This window comes from Castor canadensis, chromosome 1 (assembly GCF_047511655.1).
Source record: "Castor canadensis chromosome 1, mCasCan1.hap1v2, whole genome shotgun sequence".
Taxonomy (NCBI): domain Eukaryota; kingdom Metazoa; phylum Chordata; class Mammalia; order Rodentia; family Castoridae; genus Castor; species Castor canadensis.
Window position 1 is genome coordinate 152,468,305 of NC_133386.1, and position 27,979 is coordinate 152,496,283.

The 27,979-nt window shown below is 41.7% G+C and overlaps 1 protein-coding gene across 2 annotated transcripts in view; it reads left to right on the plus strand.

Annotated features, from left to right (window-relative positions):
- Positions 1-27,979, plus strand: part of Spon1 (spondin 1) — a 282,898-nt gene that overhangs the window by 159,346 nt on the left and 95,573 nt on the right. For both annotated transcript variants that reach the window (XM_074041877.1, XM_074041872.1), the window contains exon 6: positions 6,024-6,172. In XM_074041877.1, coding sequence (XP_073897978.1) covers positions 6,024-6,172 — 149 coding nt within the window. The remainder of the gene's footprint in view (positions 1-6,023; positions 6,173-27,979) is intronic.

Here is a 27,979-nt window from a genome sequence, read left to right on the forward strand (position 1 = left end):
AGCCTGAAAGTCAATATACTCAACACCCAGGAAGAGGCCAGGCACTGTAGCTGGTACCTGTAATCCCAGGAGGTATAAATAGGAGGATCACAGTCCAGACTGACCTAGGCAAAAAATTCAAGACCCTATCTGAAAAATAACTAAAAGCAAAAAGGACTGGGCACATAGGTCAAGCAGTAGAACACCCTGAGTTCAAACCCTAGTATGACCAAAAGAAAAAAAGATCCAGGAAGAGTCAGTGTTTCAGCTTCAGTGCAAAGGCGGGGGTGGGGGTATGATGATGTCCCATTTAAAGACAGGTAGGCAACAAGAACTCCCTCTTACCTAAACAAGGGTCAGAATTTGTGTTTTATTCAGACCTTCAACTGACTATGTGGGGCCCACCGCCTTCAGAGCAATCTGTTTTATTCCATCTACCTATTCAATTGTTAGTCTCATCCAGACACCCTTACAGTTACATGGAGAATGTTTGACCAAATGACTCACCTCCCCATAGTCCGTTCAAGTTGACACATCAAATTATCCATCACACCTGCTGCCATGTGAAGAACACCTGAGAGGATCCACCTACCATGCAACATGCCTCCTCCAACACTAGAAAAAAAGTGCAGACATGGTTCTTTGATGCGCTCTGGCCTTTTGACATCTTTGTGAATAATGATAATTTAGTACCAGGAATGACAACAGAAAAATATCAGAAGGGATGTTACTGTACCTATATTCAAGGCATCTCCCTGGGATGGTTTTTTGGACTGATGCACCTGGTTGGCCATCAGCACCTCAAACTCACATGTCGAATAATTTCTTCTTTCAGCTTCTAGCCTGTCTCTTTCCCATGGAAGATTCACCCAAGCTATTGGGAGTAAACCCAGACATATACAGGCCACTGCTAATGAGGGCATGCTATACCAAGGAGCTGTGTTCTTTCCTGAGGGATTAAGAGGTTGCTTTGCTTTTCTGCCCCTGCGTGCTAGGACTGAGGCCCCAATGTTTCACCAAAGACCCCATAGCTGGCCTCTCTGATTATTCTTTTAAGAAGGCCAAAAGCCTTAATCTTGTCACTATCTTTCCAGTCTTTTTTCCCTCTCCTTCCTTATTTCCTAGAGGATGGTGGGCCCTGGAACAAATTTCCTTCCTTCTAGATAACTGGGATCTCTTTAATCACCTCACTCTACAGGTCCCAGACAACTGAGTCATTAGATGGCCAATCATTTTTCCAGACCCAGGTCCTTGCACCTGATATTCCTGTCATCTCTACACACTAGTTCTAAATCCAACTGCCACTCAATCACCCAATGAGATTCTTCTTTGTTACTGTGCCTTCCAGAAACTGGTCTGGGTTTGTCCCACCCTATTTATATTTATTTTTACTAGCTAATACTTACTGGTTCATTTTATGTGCCAGCCATCAGTCATTATTTCATGGACTTCAGCCTTGAATGCACTAGGATTCTAGTCATTATCACATCTTTACAGATGCAGAAACTGAGGTTGGGAGCAATTGACTTGTTCAGCCTAGAGAGTTCCAGAACTGAGACTAGAATACATGTTGGTCTGATTCCCACAACCAAAGTTTCAACTACTGTAGCAAATTACCTCCCAAGGTTTGTCCATTCTTCTGTCTTACTAGATCCTGCTCCTGACACTTTGTCTGCATTTCCTCTGCCACTGCCCTAAGTCAGACCTATGCAATTCATGCGGGGAATGGCGAAGGGCTGCCTGTTTGGTCTCCTTGCCCTTGGACCCTGTCCCTTCCTGCCACTGGACATGTTCTGCCAGAGATATGGTCCAATGTGGTAGAGAAGAGCTGGTCCCTGCAGCAGAAAGACCCAATTTCAAATCCCAATGTCTTCACTCACCTGCTTCTGTGATCTTAGGTTAACCGCCCTAAAACCAAGTTTCTACATGCAAAAATAAGAACTATGATAGTATCTGTGTCAAGAGTTTTCTTTTAGAGTGTTTAATAAGACAATGTCAGTCAGTCCTTGACACAGTCCTGGCACATGGCAAAGGCTTAATGCATGTTGACTGTCGATACATCCTTCTTCCCAGAAGGCCTCTTCCATCATGTCTCCTCCTTTCTCATACCACTGACCACATGGACACTCAGCTCTCACACAACTGGTCATGACTTTATGTTCCTCCTACTCTCTTTGTCCACTAACTCTCCAGGTCACCAAGTGGTCTCATTTCTTGACCTCACTGTGGAATGTGGGGAAAGAAAACATGCTGGAGTCAGGAGGACCTCAGTTTGAAGCCCAGCTTTGCCCTCTATAGCTCTGTGAGTTTGGCCACATTAAACTCTCTGGGCCTCAGTTTCCTAATCCAGAACATGTGGGTAAGTTTGTGGTAAGGATCACACATAGGAAAGCATCTCCCTAAGAGACGTTTTGCCCCTCCACTCTATGTTGTTAATAGTTTCCCTGCAGCCTTCCCACTGAGTTTGCTGTCCTCCCTCTTTCTATTTCTCTCAGTCTCTGGGAGCCCTCCTGTTAACTGGAACGTTTTCCTGTTCTCCCACCATCATTTGGATTCCTCTTGTAGATTCCCATAGTGCTTTATATCTGAAATAATACCAAGACCTTTGTTTTAGACAGTTTTACAGCTTCCACAGTTCTTTCCAAAACAAGCCCAATTAATTTGCACAACTCTGGGAGATGGTCTAGCCGTGTAACTGTTATCTGTATTTTTAAAGTAGGAGTAGGGGCTGAGAGTGTAGCTCAGTGGTATAGCACCTGCCTAGCATACACAAGGCCCTGGATTTGTTCCTCATCACATACATACATACATAGACACACACATACATACATACATGGGAAACTGAGGCTCTAAGATGTTAAATGACTGGTTTGTAGTCACAAATGGAGGCCTGGAGCCAGGTCTTCTGCCTTTAAGTCACCACACTTCTCTACCTTGTACCATTTTGCACCTGAGTGAATGCCACTCACCTGACATTAATACCCATTTTTATGGTGTAAATTAAATTTTTTAACTCAACTGGAAAAAACATAAAACATACACATTTTTTGGATATATACACATAGTGAGACTGCTATTTTTAATACCCATTCTGATGTTGGTTTTCCATTGGCACCTGCCTTGTCACCCCAGGGAGGATATAGCTTCATCCCTCTGCTTAGTTGACTGATATTGTTACATGTATTGAAATATAAATTAATGTCTGAAGTTACAAAGTCTGTGTAGGAAATTAACAATTGTATGTGCTAGAAAGTTTACCTGGTATAGTAACATTTTATTCAGAGAATAAGGAATGTTAAGACAGATCCCAGTCTGGAGGTACCTGCTTCTCTGCACTTGAGTTCTTAAACTTCAGTTCTTTGGATTTGGGGAATTTGGAGTTAGCTACTTTATTCTCTATGTTTTGCATTCTTGTTGTGTAATAACCCTGACAGGGTGGATTGTAATTAATCTGCCTATCCATCTGTTTTCTCCACCCCCAGACTGTGAGTCCCTCAGGACAAGTGACAGGAATATCCTACTCCTGTCAGTGTTCATGGCTTGCCACTGTGCTTGGCACATAACTAATGGAAGCTGAATGAATAATCCAGAAAGACCCATCTGGGCCCATCCTCTGATCTCCCTATGGTTGGGTTCATTCCTATTCTCTCACTTATCATATTCCATATTATACATATTTGTGATCTCATATTGAATTAAGGGCAGGTTTCACATCTTACTCATTTTTGAAGCATCCCTAATGACCATAAAAACAGGAAACCGTAATTATTGAGTGTTTGTTCTGTGCCAGTAGTGAGTTCACATATATTATCTCATTTTAAAATAATTTAATTCTCATAATAGGTCAATAAGGCAGGCATTATCATCCCTGAACTACAAAAGAGGTAGCTGAAAATTCCAGGAAATAATTGAATTTAGAGCTAGAATTACTGGCTCTAAGACCAATGCCTCCTGCCTCCTTTCTTTCTTTCCTTCCTTCCTTCCCTTTTCTTTCTTGTTTTTTGTTTGCTAGCAACATGTAGACTAGCTGAACCCTTTACCTTAGTAGGTGTCAGGAACTCTGCTGACCTGAATTTAATCACATTAAATCAAATTTGTGCAAGTCTGCTCTCTGATGCTTCAAGCACATATACCACCACCTTCCCATTTGGTTGTTGGGATGAAGCACTTGTAGAAACATGAGCTGAGTCTACACAATGCATCAGGCACAGTGCTGAAGAAAGAGTCCCTCAGACTTTCAGTGTAGTGGGACAACAATAATAGTAGATATGGTCTGTGCCAGGCAGAGACAGGGGACAGAGCCTAGGGTGGTCTTGGGAGGCTTCTGAGTAAATAATAAAGGAGGAATAAGAGTTGGCTAAACTGAGCAAGAAGAAACAGCAAATGCTGAGTCCCCTCTGGGGGACAGGGTTGGGATAAGGGAGCACTTCAGTGGGACAGCATGGCGGAGCAAGAGATGCTGAAGCTGGCCTCTCTATGCTCACATAATGAGCCAAAGGTCACAGCAGGCTCCCAGACTTGGCCCCTACACAAGAATGGTCTTAGCTTAATGCTGGCTAGAATATTCCCCCCACCCAGGAAACAAATATAGAAATAGCTGGCAGTATCTCCATCTGTCTTCTGTAAGGCTATGAGGGATAAACATGGAGTTTGCATTTCCCTGATGTATAAGAAATAATGAGCAAACAATTGGGCAAACCCACTTGGTGATGTCAGCTGCCTGAGATGGGACAGTGCTGCCCTGAGCAGGCCAGGAGGATGCAGGCTGACTTTGTGCCTATGCTTTTGATGTGCCTCTGGAGCAGAAGGCCCTGGCAGCTAAATAAATAAGAACAGGCCTTGTTCAAATCCTTTTATTGATGTTGGGATGGAGTGAAGAGTTCTACCCACTTTGGGTCATAGAGTAGTAAATCAAAATTGTCAGTTGTGTTTACCCAATTCAAATTTTCCTCTTCACTGTTCCTGAAAATGTTCTTCAACTTGAGACCTTGTAAAATCAACTAAAGAATGGCTAAGAATTGAACCAATCTTATGAAGAACCATATGTAACTTAGTCAATAATAAATACAGATGTATCTCTATTTAGTTCCTTCTTCCTTCCTTCCCTGGTGCTTTTGACAGAATCTTCCAGCCTTGGTCCTGTTCAGGTCTTGCTGTTTTCCCATGTTTTTAAGTTGAGCATGAATTCCCTCCCAGGCCCCACTACAGCCATCACCAAATCACTGTGGTCTGCTCACTTCCATATATCCAGGCTGTCTATCTCATCCTTCAAATATGGCTCCCCTGCTTGCCCTCCATACTGAAATGTGGGTCATGTTGCCTGAAGACAACCATGTTTAATGCTGAGAATTGCCTAAGGCTATTCCCCCCACACACATACCCTTTAACTTTTGCTCTGAGCTCACCAACCCAGCTCTCCACTCCAGTTTTGCTCTTTAATGCATTCTTCACACTGCTGCCTGGATGATTTATCTAAAATTCAAATGCAATCATGTCACTCTCCTGCTCACAACCCTTCAGGGGTTTTCAGATCTTTTCCGATGACATCTAAACTCCTGAAGCATTTAGAACAAGGCCATTCATGAGCAGGCTCCTTCCTACCTACCTGACATCATCTCCCAACTCTAACCTTGACAGTTTGTGACACGGCAATGCAGAATTACTGATGACTCCAAACACAGTGTTATTTAATGTTTGTGAGTCTGCCACAAATGGCCTTTTCTCTCCATTCTGCCTTACATAGCTAATCAGCCTTTCATATTCTCTCAACTGTCCCCTTCTCTGAGACAGACCCTCCCAGACACAAGGCATCCTTGGCTGCCGCCGTGTCTCATCCAGACATCTGCTGTTGACCTGTCTCCACATTTGCCAGACTTAGTGTTAATAGGGACTCAAATCACTGAGTGCTGCTGGGCCTAAGGCAGAATAGGTACTTAGGTCAGTCTTGCTGAATCTTTGTCCTTCTTCTTCCCTCCCCATCACGCAAGAGGCTTGCATTTCAGCCACAGCCGCACTGATATCTGCATCTCGATTGACTTCCCTAGGTCGGGCCAATCACTGGTCTGCAATCATTGGTGGATCCCACTCCAAGAACTATGTGCTGTGGGAGTATGGAGGTTATGCCAGTGAAGGCGTCAGACAAGTGGCAGAGTTGGGCTCACCAGTGAAAATGGAGGAAGAAATTCGACAACAGGTAATAAAAAAAATATATCACAAATTAACCAAAAGCCAAGAATGCAGTCAAAGCCTCCCCTAGGTTTCTTTCCCAGGAGCTTCAAATTTGCTGTACAATGAGCTGGAAGAAAACCTATGTGCTGAGTTTGGGGATTTTATGTTAACAGGATGGGGCACAAATGCCCATCGCTGTATCTAAGGCTTTCTCTAAATGCATTCATGTATTCTTCAGCTTATATTAAACACTGCTGCTGTGGCCCAAAGATAGAATGACACATCTCTGATCTCTAGAGAGTTAAAGGAGTGATTTATGGTTTTCTTACTATGATCCTTTGGGGTGAGGGTGGAGGTGATACCCAAGCTGTCTAAGCCAAATTGCCCCTTCTAAAAATAAGCATTCGTGTATTGGTACATGCTTTTTTGCAACTGTGTCTGATAATTTCACTGGTCATTAAGTGTGGTCATCATCTGTTGAGGCATCCTCTGTGTGTCATGTCAGGTAGATTCAGGACTTGTCCCATTACCTAGGCCCTGTACGTACCTCTGAGAGATAGGGGAGGAGAGATCTGTAATTCTTATTTATTTGTTTGGCTACAAATGCCATTGTCCCCCATTAAAAGCCTGATCCAGTTAACCCCAGAGAGCAGCTCATGAGAGGATATTGGAAGAAGAATGGCAGTAAGGTGACCATCCAGTTTTAGCTGTCACTTCCCACAGAAGCCTCTCTGGCCTGAGAGAGCTCTGTGGGCAGCCACATCTCACCGACACCCCCCTCCATGGACCTCCAGGTGTTCTGGGAGAAGGAAGAAGCAAACTGTGCTTGGGGTGTGGAAATTTCACAGCACAGGTCACTGAGAGGTTATGGCCCTCATTTGGCTCCTATCCCTCATCTCCTGAGAGATGCAGAAAGTCCCAAGGCCATGGTGTCCCATGTGTCATGATGCAGCCTGAGTTGCATGAGAGAGTGAACACAGCTGCAACCCCCCTACACACACAGTGCTTCCCTTGAGGCCCAGCTTCTGTACTCCCAGCTGCCCACAAACCACGCTAAACTCAATGCAACAAAGGTTATTCTGGCTCCTACCATAATTCCATTGGGACCAGAGTTGAAAAATGCCCAAGAATGAACTTATGTTTCTTGTTAATATGATTTAAAGTCTTTTTTTCTTCCTTGGAAAAAAAACAATGGCCAGATATCTTATGATTACATGCTATTCACCACAAGGTTAGCCATTTCATTTCTCTTTTTCTCTGGCTCTGGCTACCATGCTTCACAAGTGCCATTACTCTTCGGGCTATGGACAAGTCATAAGGGCTCCCTCGATATTGGTACTAGTCCATTGTCTGGAATCCTGAGGGTCCACACTCCTGGTTCTCAAGCATGGAATTTTGATCCACAGGTTTTTCCAGCTCAGTAGGGTGGGATGCTGAAAATCATTTGTTTCAAATAATAGTTGAAATACTAAAGTTTGTGAGCAAATTAGGTCAAGGTCAAGGGCATCTCCATAATAACATTCTCATTTGTTGACTATCTTGAGAAGTTTCTGGGGAAGAGAGGAGCATGCAGGAATCGTACAAAACTGGGATTGCACTGTATCAGTGAATATTCTGTGTCATGTGTCAAAACATTAAAAAGGTTGAAGAATCACGCTTAGGGCCCCAGCCTTAAACTGCTTCTCTTTAGAAAGTGTTCTGTGCTTGGTGTGAGCCTAACAGCATGCCTGGGACTGGCTCACATACCACATGGGCAATGTCTGTCCATCCCAGCTGGCTAGTGACACAAAGTCATAATAGTAAGTTTAATTCTGGGGACTGCATAAGGGAAGGAGCATATGTCAGTGTCTAGCCCCCAGGGTGCTGGACATCTATTGTTAGTTCCCTTCCTGTCAAGTCTGAAACAATCATGTTATTTTTCCCAGTGCTACAGATAAGGAAGCCAAGACTTAAGCCCAAGTCTGTCTGGTTCCTAGGCCTGTATACAGTACCAGATGTGTGATATGCAGGTCCCAGTACAGACATGGGGCCCCTTGTCCCAAACTTGATTAGAATTTCCAGACAGCAATGATGTGAACGTCACCTAACACTAGTGTCCTGCAGAGAAACTCTTGCCAGCACCAAAGGGCCTCTGCTCACAGCACATCAAGCTCTCCCAGCTCCTTAAAAAAGTCAGTTGAGGAGAGTAATTCTGGGGTTTTTTCACTTCCAAGCAATTCATGGCCCTAAATCTTATTCCCTGCAAACACACAGCTTGTATTTTTCTCTAAGTCAAGTAAGAAACAACATAAAAAGGAGCAAGAATATAAATTCTCCTAGAATATAGAAGTATCCTCTAAATAACCAGGGGCCTTGTTTGAAAATATGTACAAACTATTATAGTATTTTGAGCACTTACTACCTTCTATCTTACCAATTGCTCTATCAAAGAGCTCACGTCCAACCATGATGAAAATAAAAAGCCCTCTTTTCCTACAAAAGACATTCATATGCTTACCAGTATTCCCTTATTATAGACTTGTCTCTCACAGCAAGTTTCAAGGGCATTAAAAACCACAATAGGTATTGTTGGAGGTAAATTTTATGCTAAGGGCTTTCAAACACAAATGAATAAAAATCCTAATTCCATTAGTAGTGGAAAATTATAATAATAGTAGAGAGTATAAATTTTAATGTTAGTGTAGCTGCAGAACACCCAGGAAATTCATGAACAGTTACAGCGGAGTCCTCGGTGGTGGTGGCACGAGTGGCTGGAGTGGGACCCAGGATGCGTACTCCTTTCTTGGGGGCAACAGAGGCAATTGCTTTCCAGTGGCCACTGCGCCTGGGAATTAGAAATACACCTGTATATGTTGATTGTTTGTATTTCTTCTTTTGAGAGCTATTAGTATAATTTGCCCTTTTAAAATCAGATTATTTGAGGGTTTTTTTTTAGTTCCTTCTATATTCTGGATATTAACTTATGTCAGAAGAATAGTTAGTAACTATTTCTTGCCATTGTGTAGGTTGTCTCTTCACTCTGTTGATTGTTTCCTTTGCTGTGCAGAAGCTTTTCAGTTTGATGCAATTCCATTTGTCTATTTTTGCTTTTGTTTCTTGTACTTTGGGGTCATGTCCAAAACTCATTGATTATTCCAATGTCTTGAAATGCTTCCTCTGTTTTCTTCTAGTAGTTTTATACTTTCAGCCTTACACTTGTGTCCATTATCCATATTGAATTGATTTTGGTGCAGGGTGAGAGATGGAGGTCTGGATAGATCTAGAAGACACTATGTTAAGTGAAATAAACCAGATACAAAAAGACAAATACCACATGTTTTCTCGTATGTAGAATCTAAAACAACAAAACAAAACAAAGTTGACCTGAATGTAGAATAATGATCTCTAGAAGTTTGGAGGGGTGGGGGATAAAGAGAAGCTGGATTTAATTAGCATACACAATATGCTTATTCTGAAATGTTACACGGAATACCATTAATATATACAATTCATACATGTTCATCAAAAATAAAATATTTAAAGAAAAAGAAAGCAATCCTGAGGTGTAGCTAGCCTGGCAGGTCACCAATGGGTACTCCAAGGCAAGTGGAGGCAGTAGGAAGTGGTAGGTCACACCATGTCAAAGTGGGAATGGCAAGTGAGCTGATGTGAGCTCATTGCTGTGAAAACAGCTCATCCCACTACAGTCATTAGTACTTCAGTAGGCATTAATTTATGGCATGTTTACTAGGTGTCTAATTTTCTGGTGGATTCTAACCCAAAGATGGTGCCCAGTCACTGAATTCGTGCTAGGACCTAGGCACAAACGTGATCCTCCCCATGCCCAGCTGCTGCCTTCTCTAAGTTAATACAGTTCCATCTGCCCTCACCATCCCACCCCCATCTGAGCACCCTCACCTCTTGCCTAAGCTGGCATGAGCCTCCTGATGTCCCTGACTCCACTCCTCCAATCTTCACTGCCCCAGGGTCACAACAACCAGGTCATGGCACTCCCCTGTTTAAGATATGTAATAGCTCCTCTTTGGCTCTTAGATAAAACCCAAATCCTGTATCATAGCTTAAAAACAACTCATGATCAGACCTTATCTTCCCTGTCATCTTATTTCTCGCTGCAGCTCTAAGCTTTGCCTATACTGAACCTCTTTCAGGCTCGCAAAGAGCCTTACCAGGAACTAGAGAAAAGGTTAGTTCAAGAAGAATTAACTTAAAAGGTAATACACATGCACAGGAAATCAATGCGAGTCAACTCCCTGTATAGCTATCCTTATCTCAACTAGCAAAAACCCTTTTGCTTTTCCTGGAGACCTTCCCCAGTTCTGTACTGAATTGGTCCCCTTGTCATGTGTATTCTCTAACTCCCCCATTGCCACCACGATCACATTTACTGTATTTGCTTGCTGTCTCCCCTGGCTAAGCTGCGAGGTTTGAAGCTGCCTTACCCATCACTGCTATCCCTTGAGCTTCCAAAATGTTTCATGAGGACTAAAGGTGTGGCTCAAGTGGTAGAATGCTTGCATAACAAGCACAAGGCCCTGAGTTCAAACTTCAGTACTGCAAGAAAAAAGTTTCAGGGGTATATAATTTTTATTCCATAATTTAAAAAATATTAGCTATATTTGCAAGGTCCTCCATTTGGTAACTTTACTGAACACCTACTGTATGCTTGGAATCAGAGATGCAGTAGTGGTCAAGGAGAGTCTTTCTTGCCAAGTGTGGTTGTACATGTCTGTAGTTTCAGCTACTCTGGAGACTTAGGCAGGAAAGAAAGAAAGAGGGAAATGGAGAGGAGAAGAAAGAAGGAAAGATAGGAAGGGGGAAGAAGGGAAGAGGGAGGGAGGGAGGGAGAAAGGAAGGGAGGCTCCTTCCATTCTAACAGAGACAAGGAAAACAACTAAAAACAAAAGAAAAGAAGGGTGACCTAACCAATGTGCAATGTAAGTCTATTTGGGATTATCACAATGAATCCCTCTATACAACAAATATATCCCAAAAAAATGAAAGAAAGAATTACAAATAATTATGAAACAACTACAAAGTGGGTGAAGAAATCACATAGGAGAGGATTAAGAGCAAGGAGGGGCCTGTTTTAGTAAAGTGGTCAGGGAAGGTCCCCATGAAGAATGGCCATTAACCTAGAACTCAGAAGAAAATTGTAAGAGGAAATCATGTTAGATGGTGACCACACATAGGCAAAGTCTGATGCATAAAATAGCTTGAAGAACCAAGAGAAGACTGGCATGGCAAGAGGGGTGGGAGAAGAGTGGCACTAAAGGAGATGGCAGAGTTAGCCTGCAGCCATACCAACCTGAACACACCTGATCTCGTCTGATCTTGGAAACTAAGCAGGATGGGGCCTGGTTAGCACGTGGATGGGAGGATTAGATGAAGGGCCACTGTGGTGATTCTGAAGAAATTCACAGCTCGGGTGAGAGAAGCAGGTACATAAATCACTGTTTCCATACAGGCTACTTCCTTTCTTTAGGGGAATTTCTGTATCCATTGGGGAAATGGAGTCCACAGTGGACTGTGGAAGGCTTTGTGCCTTTCTGAGTCACTCAGACTTTACTGCCTGCTGTCCCCTCTGGTGGGAAGGCCCTTCTACCTGCTCCTCTCAGCTCACAGCTGATGGTGTAATGTACATCTTAGCTCACTTGGCATTTTCTCTGGGAAGGCTGGGCCTGGCATGCCATCTCTGGTCTCTGTAGCTCCTGGTGCTGTCCCTCTCCTATATTTACTTGATGTCTCCATCACCACGTGCCCCACATTGCCTGTTTTCCTTGTCTCTCTTCTATAGACTGCACACCCCTTGGGGACAGGCATCTTGTTGTGTCTCCTCACTGTTGAGTCTCCTTTTCAACTTACTTTTCCTTTTCATGCTAGACTATTCCTTTATTATGGCTGCCCAGTTCTTCAGTAATTTTAAACATAGCCAGTTGTCTCTCTCAGATTATCCTAGTGTTTCAGGGCCTTAGGAACATCTTTCCTTTCCATTGAACTTGCTTTCTCCCCATCACCAGTTCTGTCTTTGGTTTTCAATTGTTTGTTCATCTTACATTAGGTTTTTCTTTTTCTTTTTTTCCCCTGTGGAAAAAGGCTCAAGTGATGTTGCCTTTCACAGAATGACCCCAATTTTTCTTCTTGGGTTCCACCTGAGTTTTTGTATCATCTCCCATCTTGGGGACACCTTCTGCACAGCTTGTGGGCACCTGGACTGTGGCCTCACACATGGGAGAGACTGTGGATCCACTTAATGAAGGTGCCCTGAGCAGAGGGCAAGCTGCCTTACCATGTCCCCAAATGACTGATAGAGGGTTTCTCATTCTTTGCTCATAAACACAGAAGTCCTTCAGAACATCCAGTTTATTCTAGGTGGCTCCCATGCCCCACTTTCCTTTAGCTCAAGATGTTCCTTCTCCCACATATGGGCTCTGCCTCTGGCTCCTGACATTTGTGCCACTGCAACCGCTCACCTCGCACCAGCATCTGCCTGCTGTTCTGAGGTAGACATCTCTCCCCATTTCTGGCAACTGGACAATTTTTCTAAACCCAGTTGTGTATTTTTAGAAATTTGTTTTTGATATATTTTGTCCAGCAGCTCTATGTGTTTGCAGTTGAAGGAAGAATCTTTTGCATTCATTCACTTTCTGTGTTTCCAGATATTTGATTTATTGACAAGCAAGCTATGCCTGTCCCTTGCATAAACCTGTAAGCTTTAAATCTCTACCCACTCATGAAAAATGCACTGGAGAAACCACTTCAGCTTTCATATTTCTCTGACCTCAAGGCTTTCCTGACATGAGAGGGTGGATCATGGAGAGCCATAATACGAGCATTGATGGGCTGTCTTCAGGAAGCCTTGTTTGGTGGGTTACTTCAGTCGGCTAGCAGGATTATCACACCACCTGTGGCAGGAGACTCCATAAACAAGCAGGAATCTTTTTTTTTTTTTTAAGTTAAAACAATTTATTTGGTTCTGGGACTTGGAAAAAAAGGTTTGAAAGTTTTTCTTATCTCCTTTAAATCATTGGAGGTAGCATATATCTAGTAAACTTTTGTGTTTTCTGATTTTCTGTTTTCTAAACTTTTAATCACTTAATTAAAACCATCACTTGATTTCTGGTGTTTTCCATGAATCCTGGCTGAGAAACACCCACACGCATATCCTCTGCCAGCTTTTATTTATAGCAATAAAGCTCCAGTGCTCTTCTGTGCTTGTGAGAAGTAGTTTTGTATAGTAGCTAAAAGCCTTGGTTCTGAAACAAGATTTCCTGAGTTCAAATCCTGGCTCCATCACTTACTCACTGTGTGATTTTAGGCAAGCTATTTAACCCCTCTGTGCCTCCCTTTCCTCATCTATGCGATGAGGATGGCAGTTGTGCCAACCTTAGTTATTGTGAGGACTAAAATGAGCTGAGAAGTGTGAAGTGCTTCGAGCAGAGCCTGCCCTGCAGAAGGTGCTCACTAGATACCACTGATTGTTAGTTTCCATTCTTGGGTCTCTGTTTCCTCCTCGTTAAAATGCGGTATTTGTCCTAAAACCATAGAGTCCCTTAAAAGCCAGAAAATGTAATGATTCTAATTGTTCGTGTTCATCAAGTCATTCCTCTGTGTGTGGAGGCCTAGGATGAGGCCACAGGTCCTTTCCTTGCATTCCACACCCCCAGGCTCTGCTTCTGTCTACCCCTCCTCCCCTGACCAATAGTGTCATCTCCCAGCACATCTAATGTGCTGTCCCAAAGTTGACTAGAAGCCATATGACGATAAGAACCATACATTCAAATAAAAAAGAAGCACAATAGATCTCTATACCCAACTCCCAACTCTTTCCTGTGTTCGTGTCCTACTCCTTCCTTGGAGCAGCCTGATCAGGGTACTCACGGGGTCTAGGTCAATGCCACCTCCAGAACAGGGTCTAGGGGCAGCCATCAACAGATTCCCATATATGGCAGGATACCAGACAGGGGATGGAGATGTGGAGAAAGCTCCCACCCTAAGGAAGGTGGCCTAGTAAAGTCTCTTGATTGTAGATAACAGGAACCTATCCATGTTAATTCAAACACAAGGGAAACCATGGCAGGCAAAGTGGACTCACGAGATCACAGGTTATACAGAGTGGGGTAGCATCAAGCTTAGATGACTACTGTCACTCTCCCCCTCCTGCCCACCACCCCAGAGTTACATGGGCTTTTTTTGCTCTCCTGTGTCACTCTCTTCCCCATCCTCTGTCAATAGACCTCCTTCTCCCACTTATTTACATTCCATATTGCCCCAAATGGTGGCCACAGGACCTTCCTCCTTGGCTTCCCACAGCCAGCTGAGCAGTTTTGGTGACTTAGTTGAAAGACAGGTTGATGGTTGGCATCCTCTGCACTGGGACTCTCAACCAATGGAACCCTGTGGCTGCATACAGGGCTTCTGGGCTAAGCATTTTATATTGCAAAGGGAATTGAAAATAGAAGATAAAATGTTATTTCAGGGCAGCAGTGAATGGGCAAGAATTAGACTAAGTCACAGGGCCCCAGCCAAAGGACAGGAACTCAGGGCAGAATGTCAGTCCTATAGACAGGAGGGACACTGAAGAGAGGAGAGAGATAATCAGCAGAAACCCAGAGTGCAGAGCTGTGTCAGGAGGATGACAAAATGCTGGGTCTGGAGTTGAGTTGGGACCAAAGGGCATTACTAGACCTAAGCAGAGGATTTGGAAAAGCAGAGATCAGAGAAAGGGTACGGGGGCCAGGAGCATGGTCAAGGCCACTCATCTACCTTTGCTGCTGCAGACGTGCATTGTTAAAAACCATGGCAATGGCACAGGGCAAGAAGGTAAGCTGTAATGTGAGTGCTCAAGTCTGTCACCTTGAATAGGTCACAAAACCATGTTGAGCCTTAGATTCTTCACCTTCAAAATGGTAATAATCTGAGCTACATATGTTGGTTATGAAATAACACACACACAGTACCTGGCTCAGTGTATGAGCACATTATTACTCTTATTATTGGGACAGAACATTTAATTGGAAGAATTTGTACCCACACCTTCTAAGAGGATGCTTTGGTTTTAGTGGTTGGGAACACAATTGAAGGAAGAGGTAAATTGTGCATGCTGCAGAAAAGCTGTTAGGGAATAAAGAGCAGAAAAGGGAAAAAAAAAACAGAAGTAGGGTCAGGAGGCTAAGACAGAATGGAAATTTTAAGGAATGAAAAGACACATGTTTGAGCAGCTGCCATTTGGAATGGAAGTTGGAGAGACAAAGAAAGATCCAAAGAAGACTTCTCATAGATTTGCTTTCTAAAAGAGGAGCCATCAAAAGAACATTTTAGCAGTACACTTTGTAGAACACAGTGTGGCGTCATTTCCCCTGTGCTGCTTCCTCAAGAAACATTCAGTAAAGACCTTTGGTACTTTTTGTCTTCGTTTGCTTTCTGCTACTATAAAACACAATGCCACAGACTGGGTAAATTATGAACAATAGAAGTTTATTCAGCTCACAGTTCTGGAGGCTGGGAAGTCCAAGATCAAGAGGACCTTGACGCTGTGCCATAACCTAGAGGAAGGACAAGCAAACACACTAGAGACACACAGAATGAAAGAGGGCTGGTCCTCTTAACCCACTCCTAGGATAATGACATTAATCCAACTCATGCGGGCACAGCCTTATAAAATAATTACTCTTATTAGTCAGGCTCCACAGAGCCCTCATGACCCAGTCATCTTTTAAAGTCCACCTTTCAACATGGTCACAATGGCAATTAAATCCCAACGTGAGTTTTGGAGGAGACATAGAACCCATAGCATTTTTGCAGGCTTGGTCAGATTGGGCATGTATATTTTAAGTGTATCACTCTGCTGCAAGCAGCCCCTTGGGATACCTGATTTTATTTGGGTTACATTACCATCATTATACATACCTCCTCTGCACACCCTGGCCCCAGTTAATGCTTACTCCATGCTGTGTGTTTAGGTGTACTGTGATTGATGGAAATAAGGTGACGCTGAGGGCGGGGACAGGGAAAGGAGTTAAAGAAGGCTTCTCAGTCAGCCACTTGATACAGAAATTCAAGCATTGTTTGAAAGTTATGATTTCAGCCCCATGAAACCACTTGTTTGCTTCCAGCAGAGTCTTTAAACAAATCCAGGTCACAGGACAAACAGCCAAAGTGACTTAAAGATTCCTGTGGCCCCAGGGGTGCAGAGCCTGCCCCTGAGCAAGGGTCCCATCCTTCTCTGTTTATACAGCACCACCACCAATCCCTGGGAATTCTCCCGAGAAGCTCTGCATGAGGAACATGTGGACAGCTTGGTCAAGATTTAGATTATTTAACTCACACAAAAAATAGATTTTTACAGTAACTGAGCCAAAATTGCAAAATGGAAGGCAGGTTGGGGTGGGGCCTAGTTAGGAAATTGCCTTAATATTTAGAAAGCAATTTAGCAATATTTATCAAAATTATTCGTTGTCTTTTTTGTGGTAAAAAACACATTTACCATCACAACCACTTCTAAGTGTAGAGGTCAGCATGATTAAGGATATTCCTGTGGTCCTGTGTGCATCTTTACACTTTGACATGGTAATTCTATACCTAGGGATTTCTCTTTCAGAAATACTCTCACACAAAGGCATATGAGGAGGGATATTCGTTATAACATTGTTTTAAAAATAACAGATGGAAATGAGCAAATTTTTAATCACTAGGCAACAGATTAGAAATTCTGGCTACATTTATACAGTCATATACCTTGCAGTTATGGAAAGACATAAGGCGGAGCTGCATGTAGTGACATAGAAGCCCAGTGTATACTGTTAGACGGGAAAAGCAGAAGAGTGTGTATAGCTGTGGCAATCTGGAGGGAAGACAGGTAGGTCAGAGTGAAATGATGTGAGAATATATAGAATTTTGCAAGCACAGAATATCTGCAGGTACTCACACCAGAGACTCATGACCTCTAGAGCAAACTGCAAGGGTAAGAGTCAGCACTGAAAGGCTTTTTCATGTCACCATATGTCCTTTTGTGCTGCTTAAATTTTGCCATATATACATCCTAAACGAATAATATTCAAATAAACAAAGAAAATTTTGACAAGAAAATGAATTCCCCCCTAAAAATTCCGTAATTTATAAATTTCTTGTGCTCCTCCAAGAAATATCAAATTATATTTAAAATTATACAGATCAACTCTATGGGAATGGAAAGGTAAGTAGTAAGAATAACCCCCAAAAAAGTATCTGAAACAAAGTAGTAATAATAAATGGAATCTGACTCACCAAACCAGATACTAAAACTACATTAAATAAAATTGTGTGAAATGACAGCATGAATACACAGGTCAGTAGAATATAATGAAAAATTCATAAATAGACTTAAGTCCATTTGTAAATTAAGGATAAAAGAAAAATATGATTTCCTATCAGCTGAGGAAGCAATGAGTCATTTGATTAGTGACACAACTGGGAACCATTTGGAAAAAAAGCAATTTGCTCTGAACCTCAATCCTTGAACCAGAATATAAAGCTCCAAATATATCAGAGATTTAAATGTTTTTAAGGAAGACATTGAAACATTAGAAGAAAACGTGAAAGAATTGATTTTTGTAATTTAGAAGAGATCCTTTTCTGCATGTCACAAAACCCATAAAAGATGGATAAAGCAAACTAAAAACATTTTTTGGGTTGTGGAAAATACTAAGAATTTTTAAAGATAAAGGACAAACCAAGGGAAGATGTTTGTAGTCCATACAATAAAAAAGGACTGATTTCTTTAATATATAAAGAACGTTTTATGGGTTAAGTTTTAAGGCTCAACATACCAATAGAGAAATGATGATAACACACAGACAGCTCTCAACAAAGAAAATTAGATGGCTTTTAGATATTTTAAAAGTCTCTCAACTTCATATACAAGTATAGAAATGCAAGTTAATGTCACAGAGCTACAATTTTTCATCTTTTAGACTTCCTGACCACATATGGATGGCACTGTACAGTGCTGACTGTTATAATGTCGTGGGGGGTATATTCTCTTGACCCGGGAATTGGGTTTTCTGTTGTTATTGTTGTTGTTTGCAGTACTGAGACTTGAACTCAGGGCCTTCACCTTGAGCCACTCTACCAACCCTATTTTTGTGAAGGGTTTTTCGAGATAGGTTCTTGCAAACTATTTGCCTGGGCTGGCTTCTAACCATGATCCTCCTGATCTTTGCCTCCTGAGTAGCTAGGATTATAGGCATGAGTCACCAGTGCCTGGCCTGACCCAAGAATTTGTATGTACAAATATACTCACACATACCGTGCTGTTTATCAAAGATTGTAGCCCAAATAGTGGGACAACTTAAATATCCTTTGGTAGGGGGCCAGTGAAATAAAAATAAGAATCTGATATTAAACATTTCTAAGACAGAAGGTTTAGTTAAAAGAGAAAGTGCTACCGAGTATTCAATGTGCTGTATTTGTTTTGGTTTTTTAAAGATGTAGGCTTACAATTACTTTAAGTGGGGTGGGGAGGGGGATGAGGGGGAGAGATGGAGGGGGCCATCTAACCAATGTACAATATAAGCCTATTTGGAATTGTCACAATGAATCCTCCCCTGTATAATGAATATGTCCTAATTTTAAAAATTATAGTAAAAAAAATGATGTGAGCTTGAAAGGTATGTAAGTGTGAATAGGGGCTGCCTGTGGGATGGGAAAATGAGCAATATTCCTTTCACCGTATTCCTTTTGATGCCTTTTGTATGTTGTACTGTGTTTTTGTGTTATCTTTTCAAAAGGTGATTATTTTATAGTTGAAATTTAAAAACTGAGCCAACCAAGCTTGGGAATCTTTAAAAGGTACTATATTAAGGCAGAGTGGTTCAAGTGGTAGAGCATCTTCCTAGCAAGTATGAGGTCCTGAGTTCAAACCCCAGTGCTGCCAAAAAAACAGGGTGGGGCATGAAGAAGGTGTTCATGCTGAAGTACATCCAAGGCTCGGAAAGTCAAGCGAGGCACCGTGGGAGCACAGAGAAGGGCTGACCCCTTCCTTGAGAAGGTGAAGATGTCATGAGCAACACTGAACTCAATTTTTTGAATTCTCAGTAGTTACTCAAAAAATATTAGCTCCTGAACACCACTAGGACCAGGATGATGGTGTTTGTTGTCACCTTCTTTATCTGAAGGTAGACTCATTAATTGACCTTTCTAGGAAAGCAGCAGTACATGCCCTTTGGCTGAATAATGTAGCTGTCCCACGAGCTGAAACAGTGCCACCACCACACCTGGTCTTCAGATCTGTTTTGAGGACACATTGTTCATTTTCCACCTGTGGTCAGAACACATGTGGAATGTCCCTCTGGTCCACTCAGCTCTCTCTTATCCTGACACTGTCATAAGGGACAGCCTGGCATCCTTTATGTACATAAGTTCTTGCAGCCAATAGAAGATCCCCTTCATAGAGCCAAGAGCCACCCACCCACAAGTCTAGCTTGTCTAGGGTGAGAGACGTATAAAGTGCTATGAAAGCAAAAAGGTCATAAGATGGTAGAGGAGGAGCCTGTCAAAACAGGTTAGGGTCATCTCATGAAGGAACTTGAATACTAGGCAGCAGAGATCACAAATAGACCAGTAGGAATTGTGATTCCTGAGCAGGGAAGGAACCAGAGACCAGCACTTTTATTCATTCAATAAATAAATATTGACATCCGCTATGTGCAGAGTTCTGAGAGGATTCAGATCCAGTGTGGGAGACACAGCCCATCCTCCCAGGCACCAGTGTACCCCCTACACCGTGCAGCCACTTAAAATCCTCATCACACAGGAGAGAAGAAATTAGATTGTCTCGGAAACTTCACAGGAGATGAAATTAGCTTCAGAGATCATAAAGCCATAAGTCATAGTTCTCATTGTTCTTTGAAGTACATAAGCATAGCAACTTTTAAAACACAACTATAAAAATGAAAGATAAAACAGGATCCCCATTCCATAGAGAGAGTGAGTTAGTCAGCCTTCTGTCACTGTGACAAAATACCTCAGATAATCAGCTTAAAAGGAGGAAAGGTTTGTTTTGGCTCTTGGTTTCAGTCCATGGTCAGATGACCCATTGCCTCAGGCCTGTGGCGAGAAGAGCATCGTAGTGGAGAGCACAGTGAGCCAGAGCTGCTCCTGTCATGGTGGCTGGGAAGAAAAAAGATAGGAAGAGACCAGGCTCTTAGTATCCTCTTCAGGGGCACACCCACAATGACCTACCTTCTTTCTATGATTCCCTGATTTCTGAAAGTTCTATACCAATTATCAATAGCACCACAGGCTGATGGTCAAGCCTTTTTTTTTTTTTTTTTTTTTGACAATAATGAGCTTTGAACTCAGGTACTCATGCTTGCTAGGCAAGTGCTCTACCACTTGAACTGTCTCAGTCCTTTTGTTTTTAGTTTGATTTTCAGATAATCTTCCACTTTTCCCCAGACCAGCTTCTGACCACAGTCCTCCTACCTCCACCTCCCAAGTAGCTTGGATTATAGACATGTGTCACCATGTACAGCTTGTTTTTGAGATATGGTCTTGCTAACTTTTGAATCATGATCCTCTTATCTTGCCTCTGAGGAGCTGGGATTACAGGCATATGCCACTGTGCCAAGCTCAGCAACCATGGCTTTAGTGATAAGGAAGATGGGGAAAAGCAAGTCTTCACAGACTGATGAGATTCACTTTGAGAAGAGTTTTATAAAAGGCTACACAGAGTTCTAAGGAGAGCATATCAGTTCTGCCCAGTTCTGTCTTGAAGCGAGTGACCTCACAAAATCCAAAAGCTGAACTTTGAAAGAGGAAGAATTTTCCTGGTCACACAAAAGGCATGCCAGGCCACCTGAGTGTTCAATGTGTCTACACCCTCACCAAATGTTGATGAGTTGGTGGGAGAATTGGGTGAACACTTGGAGATGGAATAGGGCAGGACACTCATTCATATTCGCTCATCCTTTGCCCAAATGTTTCCTGTGTACCCGCAATAGCTGGGCCCTGAGGTAAGCAGCTGGGCATACAGAAGGTCGTAACACAGCTCCTATTGAAAGAGCTCAAGTATCAGAGTCTGTATTGGCAGGAATCCCGAAAGACTGTACACTGCTGCTGCAGAAAAAGAGGGCAAAAGGAAGGAAGCAATTGATTCTTTCAAAGTCTCGCTATCATTTTTCAATCACATTTTTCAATAGTGGTGTCGAAACTGTGTGGCTTCCATTTATTGCATGTCTAACCTGTGCGAGGCAGTGATAGATTCCTGAGATTTACTGTGCCAGTCAATCTTCACAATAACCCTGGAAGGCAGTTTTTATTAATTGCACTTTGCAGATGAGCAAAACCAAAACCCAGAAACATTGGGTCCCACAGCTAATCATCAGCCCTTGAATTGAGTAATTTCCTTTTTCAGCCTCTCTACTTCGCCTCACATTGCCCCTCCATCCCTAGAAGACCTTTCTCTCCCATCTGCAGCCGTCAGACTCAGCCATAGCCTTCCTTATCACACCTTGTCACAGTATCTCTTTTAGTCCTTCCAAATGCATGTCACTTCTGCCTCCTCAATTGTCCAGTACACCTCGTATCCCTGTTTCACCCATTTCCTGCCTTGTCTGATGGCTGTGTGCACTTGTCTCTAGAAGAAAGAACACAGAAGTGGGCCTGGGCTCATCCCTTCCCCTCCACAGTGGGGCTTTGCAAATGACTCAAGGTACATTGAGAAGCACCTGTTGAATTGAGTTGAAGGTTTTAGGCTTCAATTCCCTAATGGTTTCCTGGCTGCTTTAGCAAAGTCAGCCATTCTACCGACTTTGTCTCCATAGCTACCACCAGTTCTGTAAATTACAACCTATTTCCCAATAGGCTCCAGTTACAGTACCTCTTAATTTGTCTTCTAATTCAAAATCAGCATTACTGCTTCATTAATCAATGAGTAAAGAAAATCAAAAGTCTATTAACTGGCAAGCAATGCTATTCCAAAGGGTATTGACCCATGCATGTTATGGACAGCCTATTCATTGCTGCCTAGAAGCAGCTCTCAGGGAAACATCGAAGGAACTGGAATCTTTTTTGAAATAGTCTTTAAATACATGTAAGCATGGATGATCCTTATTGAGAATTCTTTTAGTGGGGAATAGAGAGGGAGATTATTTACTTGCCAGTTATATTGCATAGAGACTAATTATTTCATAAGATGTCATAGGTCATCCATTTAATGAAGAAGCACTGGCAGGTATGTGTGTGTTACCTGGAACAAAATGAATGTATTCCTCAGAATGTAATGACCACCCTGCGGAATGTTTCTCAAGATCAATGCAGATGTAAAGCGTGCACTCATCTAGGTTATGATCTGTGATCGTGCCTGTGACTATAGTTGGGTCTTTTGAGATGAAATTTTTCTCTATACTAATATCCAAAGGGCTTTTCTTCTTCAAGTGACCCCAAGCTTGGACAAATAAATAAACCAAGCACATGTAATATACAAAGAAGGGAGAATGAGGTTGAACCCCAGCCTGCCAACTTAGGGCCTGAGATAAATGCAGTTATACTTCAGAGCAGGTATCTGACCTAGGTTAGAACTTTATTATTCCAACCTCCATGAGCTTTTTGGTTCTCCAGTAGCTTCTTCTACCTCATGCATTCTTTTATAACAGGCACCCCTGGCTTATTGGAGTCTAATATATTAGCATCTAATATATTTTTACTATTTTCTAGACAATACAAAGGCCTTGTAACACTTTAATTTCCCTTATGCCCCTGCTGTCATAAATACTCCTGGTGCCAAATAACTAAATTTTACAAGTGTTTTGGCCTTCTGAGACATTATCAATCTTGTTTTGTGCAGTTAACATTCACTTGGCCTTACCTGTATAGTTACCCTTCTGTTGCTTTCCCTCTCTTTTGCATGTCCATTTCCCTCTTACCCTCCTACCTAAAGAACTCCTTTCTTTAGAATTTCTCTCTCTCTCTCTCTTTTTTTTTTTTTTTTTTTTGGCAACACTAGAATTTTAACTCAGGGCCTTGAACTTGCTAGGCAAGTACTTTGCCATCTGAGTCACACCTCAGCCCTTTTTGCTTTTTTTAGCTTTATTTTTCAGATAGGGTCTCACAATTTTGCCCAAGGCCAATCTCAGACTGTGATCCTCCTACCCAAGCCTGCCACACAATAGGTGGGATGTCAAGCATGAACCACCATGCCCATACCCAGCTTTTCCATTGGTTTGTTTGGTGGTTCTAGGATTTGAACTCAGGGTCTCGCACTTGCTAGGCAGGCCCTTTACCACTTAAGCCACACCCAGCCATTTTTGCATTAGTTACTTTTTGGATAGAGTCTTTCACTTTTTGCCTAGGAGAACCTTGCTCTGCAGTCCTCCTAGTTATACCTCCTGCATAGCTGAGATTACAGGTGTGTCACCACGCTGAGCCTTTAGCATTTCCTTAAGTGAGAATTTATAGGCAAAAAATTCTCTGTTCTTGTTTATCTGAAAATGTCTTTATTTGCCTCCATTTTTGAAGGGTATTTTTAAGAAGTTAACAATTATTTTCATTAACCATTATAAAGATACATTCCTCTGTCTTTGGCTTCCATAATTTCTGGTGAGAAGTCATCTGTCAATCTTACTGTTGCTCAATTGAAAATAACGTATCTCTTTCTATAGCTGCTTTTAAGACTTTGTCTCTGGTTTTGAGCAGTTCTACTCTATGCTTTGGTGTAGTTCATTTTTCTTTATTCTTTTTCAGATTTATAACACTTCATTCACCCATGGCTAGATATCCTATATCAGTTTGGGAAAATTCTGGTCATTATTTCTTCAATCATTGGTTCTACCCCCAAATTCTTTTTCCTCTCCTTTAGAAACTCCAGTGACACATAGGTTAAATTATGTCATCATTTCCCATATGTTTCTTATGCTGTTTCCTCTATTCTCCATCATGTTTTCCCTCTGTAATCTAGACTGAATGTTTCTTAATCTCTTCTGCTGTTTTCAACCTGTTAGTTCTAATTCCATTTATCTTATTTATCACTTCCAGAATTTTCATTTAATCCTTGTAAACTCCAGTTTCTTGCTAAAATTATCCATCTTCATTTCTATTTCCCTGAACAAATCAATCAGGTTTTAAATCCAGAACTGGTAACTGGGGTCTGTGTGTCTGTTTCTCTTGTCTGTTTTTTTCCATGATTCAGTTTCCTGATATGCATCAACTGTTTTTATTAAATACCACAAATGTAAACTACAGCTGTCACATACATTTGTCACCTAAGATCTGGGTGACCTTGATCAAACCCTAATCCAGGCTCTGTTGAAGCTGAATGTCAGTCCATTTGAAGAACTGTTGTCTTATTTATGATTCACTCTTATTTCACGGGTGTACCTCTTCATCATTCCTCACTGGACGTGTGGAGTGCTTTCATTGCCACTCCCCCTTATGGTTTCTCACTTCCAGTTTTGACCTTCCCAGAATGCAAGGCTCCTGAAAGCTCTGCTTAACCTCCTCCAATTTCTACTCAGAGTTGCAAACTGCCTTCCCCATGAGTCTCACAAACAGAAACTGCCTCAGAAGGAAAAATCAGAGCCAAACATTGGGCTCTTTTCTCTGTCCTTCCCTTCTCCAGGATCTTAGCTCAAGTCATTTTCCTTCCTCAGTCCTGTGAGACTGCCAAAAGCTGTGTTCAGCTTCACTGCCTCTTTGGCTGTTTTTTTTAAATCCAATGCCCAAAGAGAAAAAACAGTTTGGAATATCTGACTCACCTTTGTGCATTTCCCTTCTCTCCAAAATCTTGGTCTTTGAATCCTGGTTGCATTGAAAGCTCACCAGTGCCTTAAAACAAGTTGTTTTATTTGATTTGGTTCATTTTTTCTCTATTTTTCTTGGCAACTTGATGTGATACAAGCTAGTTCACCATTGTTTGAGGTAAAACTAGAATATCTTGTTTTAAGCCTTTGGGTTTTATCTTTTTGACACATGGCTGTGTCTCTGACATCATTCTTACCTGTGTTCCAACCCAACCCTACTTTCTAGTATCAGTTCTGTGTGCTAAGTGCAGACAGAAAATGCTATGTCTTTTTGCCTGAAATTGTTCAAAGCTCTACCCATAAGTTGTAACTCTTGCTATTTGTTTCCATTGTTAATTTATATTAGACAAGACAGTATTACACCAGATATTACTTCTTCAATGTGAATGCCTCAGCAAAATTCAATAATGGAGAGGGCCTTACAATATTCTGATACTTTGGCAGATATTTCCCTGGATGAAATGCTTCTGGGAAGTCTCTACTACTCAAGGCACTCTTTTTCTGTGTCCAGTTTCTTGCTCTATAAAAGAATTACCTGCCCCTTAGTCTAAGTTCAACTCAGCTGCCTTGGAGCTTTGTCTTCTGACTTACGGATGTCCATTGTGTGTGCATGACAAACTTGCTAAATATATTATAATAAATGCTTAAAAATGGCTTTTGGTTTTTCTAAATATCAGATTCTTAAGACTGAAAAAAAAATGCTGTGGATTTAAAATAATTACTTAGAGTAGTTACCCAGTGGAACTAATTGATTCTTAACTCTAAGATGTCATGAAATTGGTGCTACCTTTTCAAATTATTTAAGCTATTGAAAGTGACTCTGGCATTATTACAGATTTTCTTGATGGCTTTGAGAAGGAATTCTGTTAAAATAATGAAGATTTTGCTGAAAATATACAATGAAAAATACTGGCTAGATTAAGCACTAATGTGTGTGTGTGTGTGTGTGTGTGTGTGTGTGTGTGTGTGTGAAAAGATCTAATTTGGTAAAGGCTCTCCATTGGGAGCATAGTTGATCACTGTAGTCTAAAAAGGAAATGTTAAAGTTAGAATTATAAAAATGAGTACCTGGATGTATCAAATGTTTTAACTTAGAAAGTATACTTTCAGTCCCAAATATGTCACAGTAATAATTCATCATCTGTAGTTTCCAGTTCAGGCTTCTTGTAAGGGGACCTGATACTTAAAGATGCATGCAGAACTACCCAAGTGCAGAACTCCCAACTTTTACCACTTTTCCCAATCCCTTACAGTTATCTTGCTCTCACCTCATTACACAACATATCTCCAGCAACATGCATTTATTGAGTCCTTTCAAAGCAGTCATAACTAATACCTTTCTTTACTCATAGCACATCAATTTAAAAAAAAATCTTGACTTGTGAAAATAAAGTGTAAAAATGATGGGCATTAGGAGGTTTGGGATCAAACTCAGCTCCCTCTTAGCAAGCACACAGCTGTTCTGTGAGGCCATATTGTGCTGCCCTTCAGTGGCTACACTGCTGAAGCATTGGGCGTACCATGTGCTGTCAGTATTTACTATACAGGGAGGACAGCCATTAGTTGGTCCTGCAAGGAGGCTAAGGGAGGGAGGGGTTAATCCGGAGAACTTCTACAGTACTACATGGGAATACAGTTATTTTGCTCAGTTTTGTGCTGAATCTATGTCTGTTTGAAGTCACCTTCCTTGCTACCATTTGTCTTATCCTCACATTCATTGGCATGATTTCAGAATGATTGAAAATAGCTCCTTCGCCAATTTGTGATATTGCCTCAATTTAATAATACTAACAGTGAACTTTTTGTGTGTTACCAAGTGCCAGACTGCTAAACACATGAGTCATACCATGAATCTTCTTAACCTTCTAAAGTAGGGTTATTATTGCCCTCATTTTATTCTTGAGAAAATTAAGACTCAGAGGAGGGAAGTTACTTGCCCAAAGGCTTATAGATAGTATTGGTAGGTGTGGAATTCAAGTCCAAGTCACAAGCATTCACAATCCACATTTGTTCCACACTAACTGTATCCCTTGTCACAGAACTTGGGAGTTGGTGGTGGGTCCTGTGGTAACCCACTGCCTCCCTGCTCCAGTCAGCCTCCCTTAATTTAGCCACTTTTTTTCATTTCAGAGTTGATGATTTCCTTCTGGTCCTTGAAATTCTCCTCCCTAGCCTGCATTGGATTCAGGCATCCTACACTCCCTCTTTCATTAACTCTAGGAATATCCTGGTGACCTCCTAGTGATTTAATAATTTTACTATCATCACTATGGAGACACGGGTAAGAGAAAAACACATACAGAAAAATGACAAAGCTTCCAGAAACTTACAGTATTGTTTCTGAATATTTTCCTTCCACAGTTGATTGAATCTGGAAATGGGGAACCCAGTGGTATGGAAGGCCAACTATATATTTAAACCCAAGATTTTCTAACTTTTTCTCTTTACTACACAGTCTTGAAATACACACAAATAACTTATTCTCAAGTGACTAGGGAAGTCATTGTTCTTCTAAGATTATTGTATTCTGCACACAATTTCTCAGTTGAAGGAGGATTTAGACATTGGGAACCATGCAGAAACCTACCTGAATTTGATTTTAGTTTACTACCAATCCCTCCCATCACCATGGGTGGGGAAACAAATGAGATCAGCCTGCTTTTTGTTTCTTTGGATTAATTGTTATGTACCCTGCAAGAAAATGACAATAGATATTTCTGAGATTGAACCATCACACACAATAAATACAACAAATGCTGAAATATATCACAGCTCTCACCATCAGATGGTTCCGTAAAAAGCACTCAAGTGTCAGTCTACATGAAGCCCCAGCTCCGTTTCGAGTTACCTGTTAATTACACTTGCCTCACTTATCCTGCACCTCTGCTGTTGTGGCAAGTGTCTGCTTCACTGTATCACATCGCTCAATAGATTTTAATTGCAGCTGCTGCAGCAGACACCTTGAAACACATTTCCTAGAGAAACCATGGCAGCCTGCTGGACTGGCCCATTGATGATTAATTTCAATGACTTGAATCACTGACGAGGAGGAAGCTACT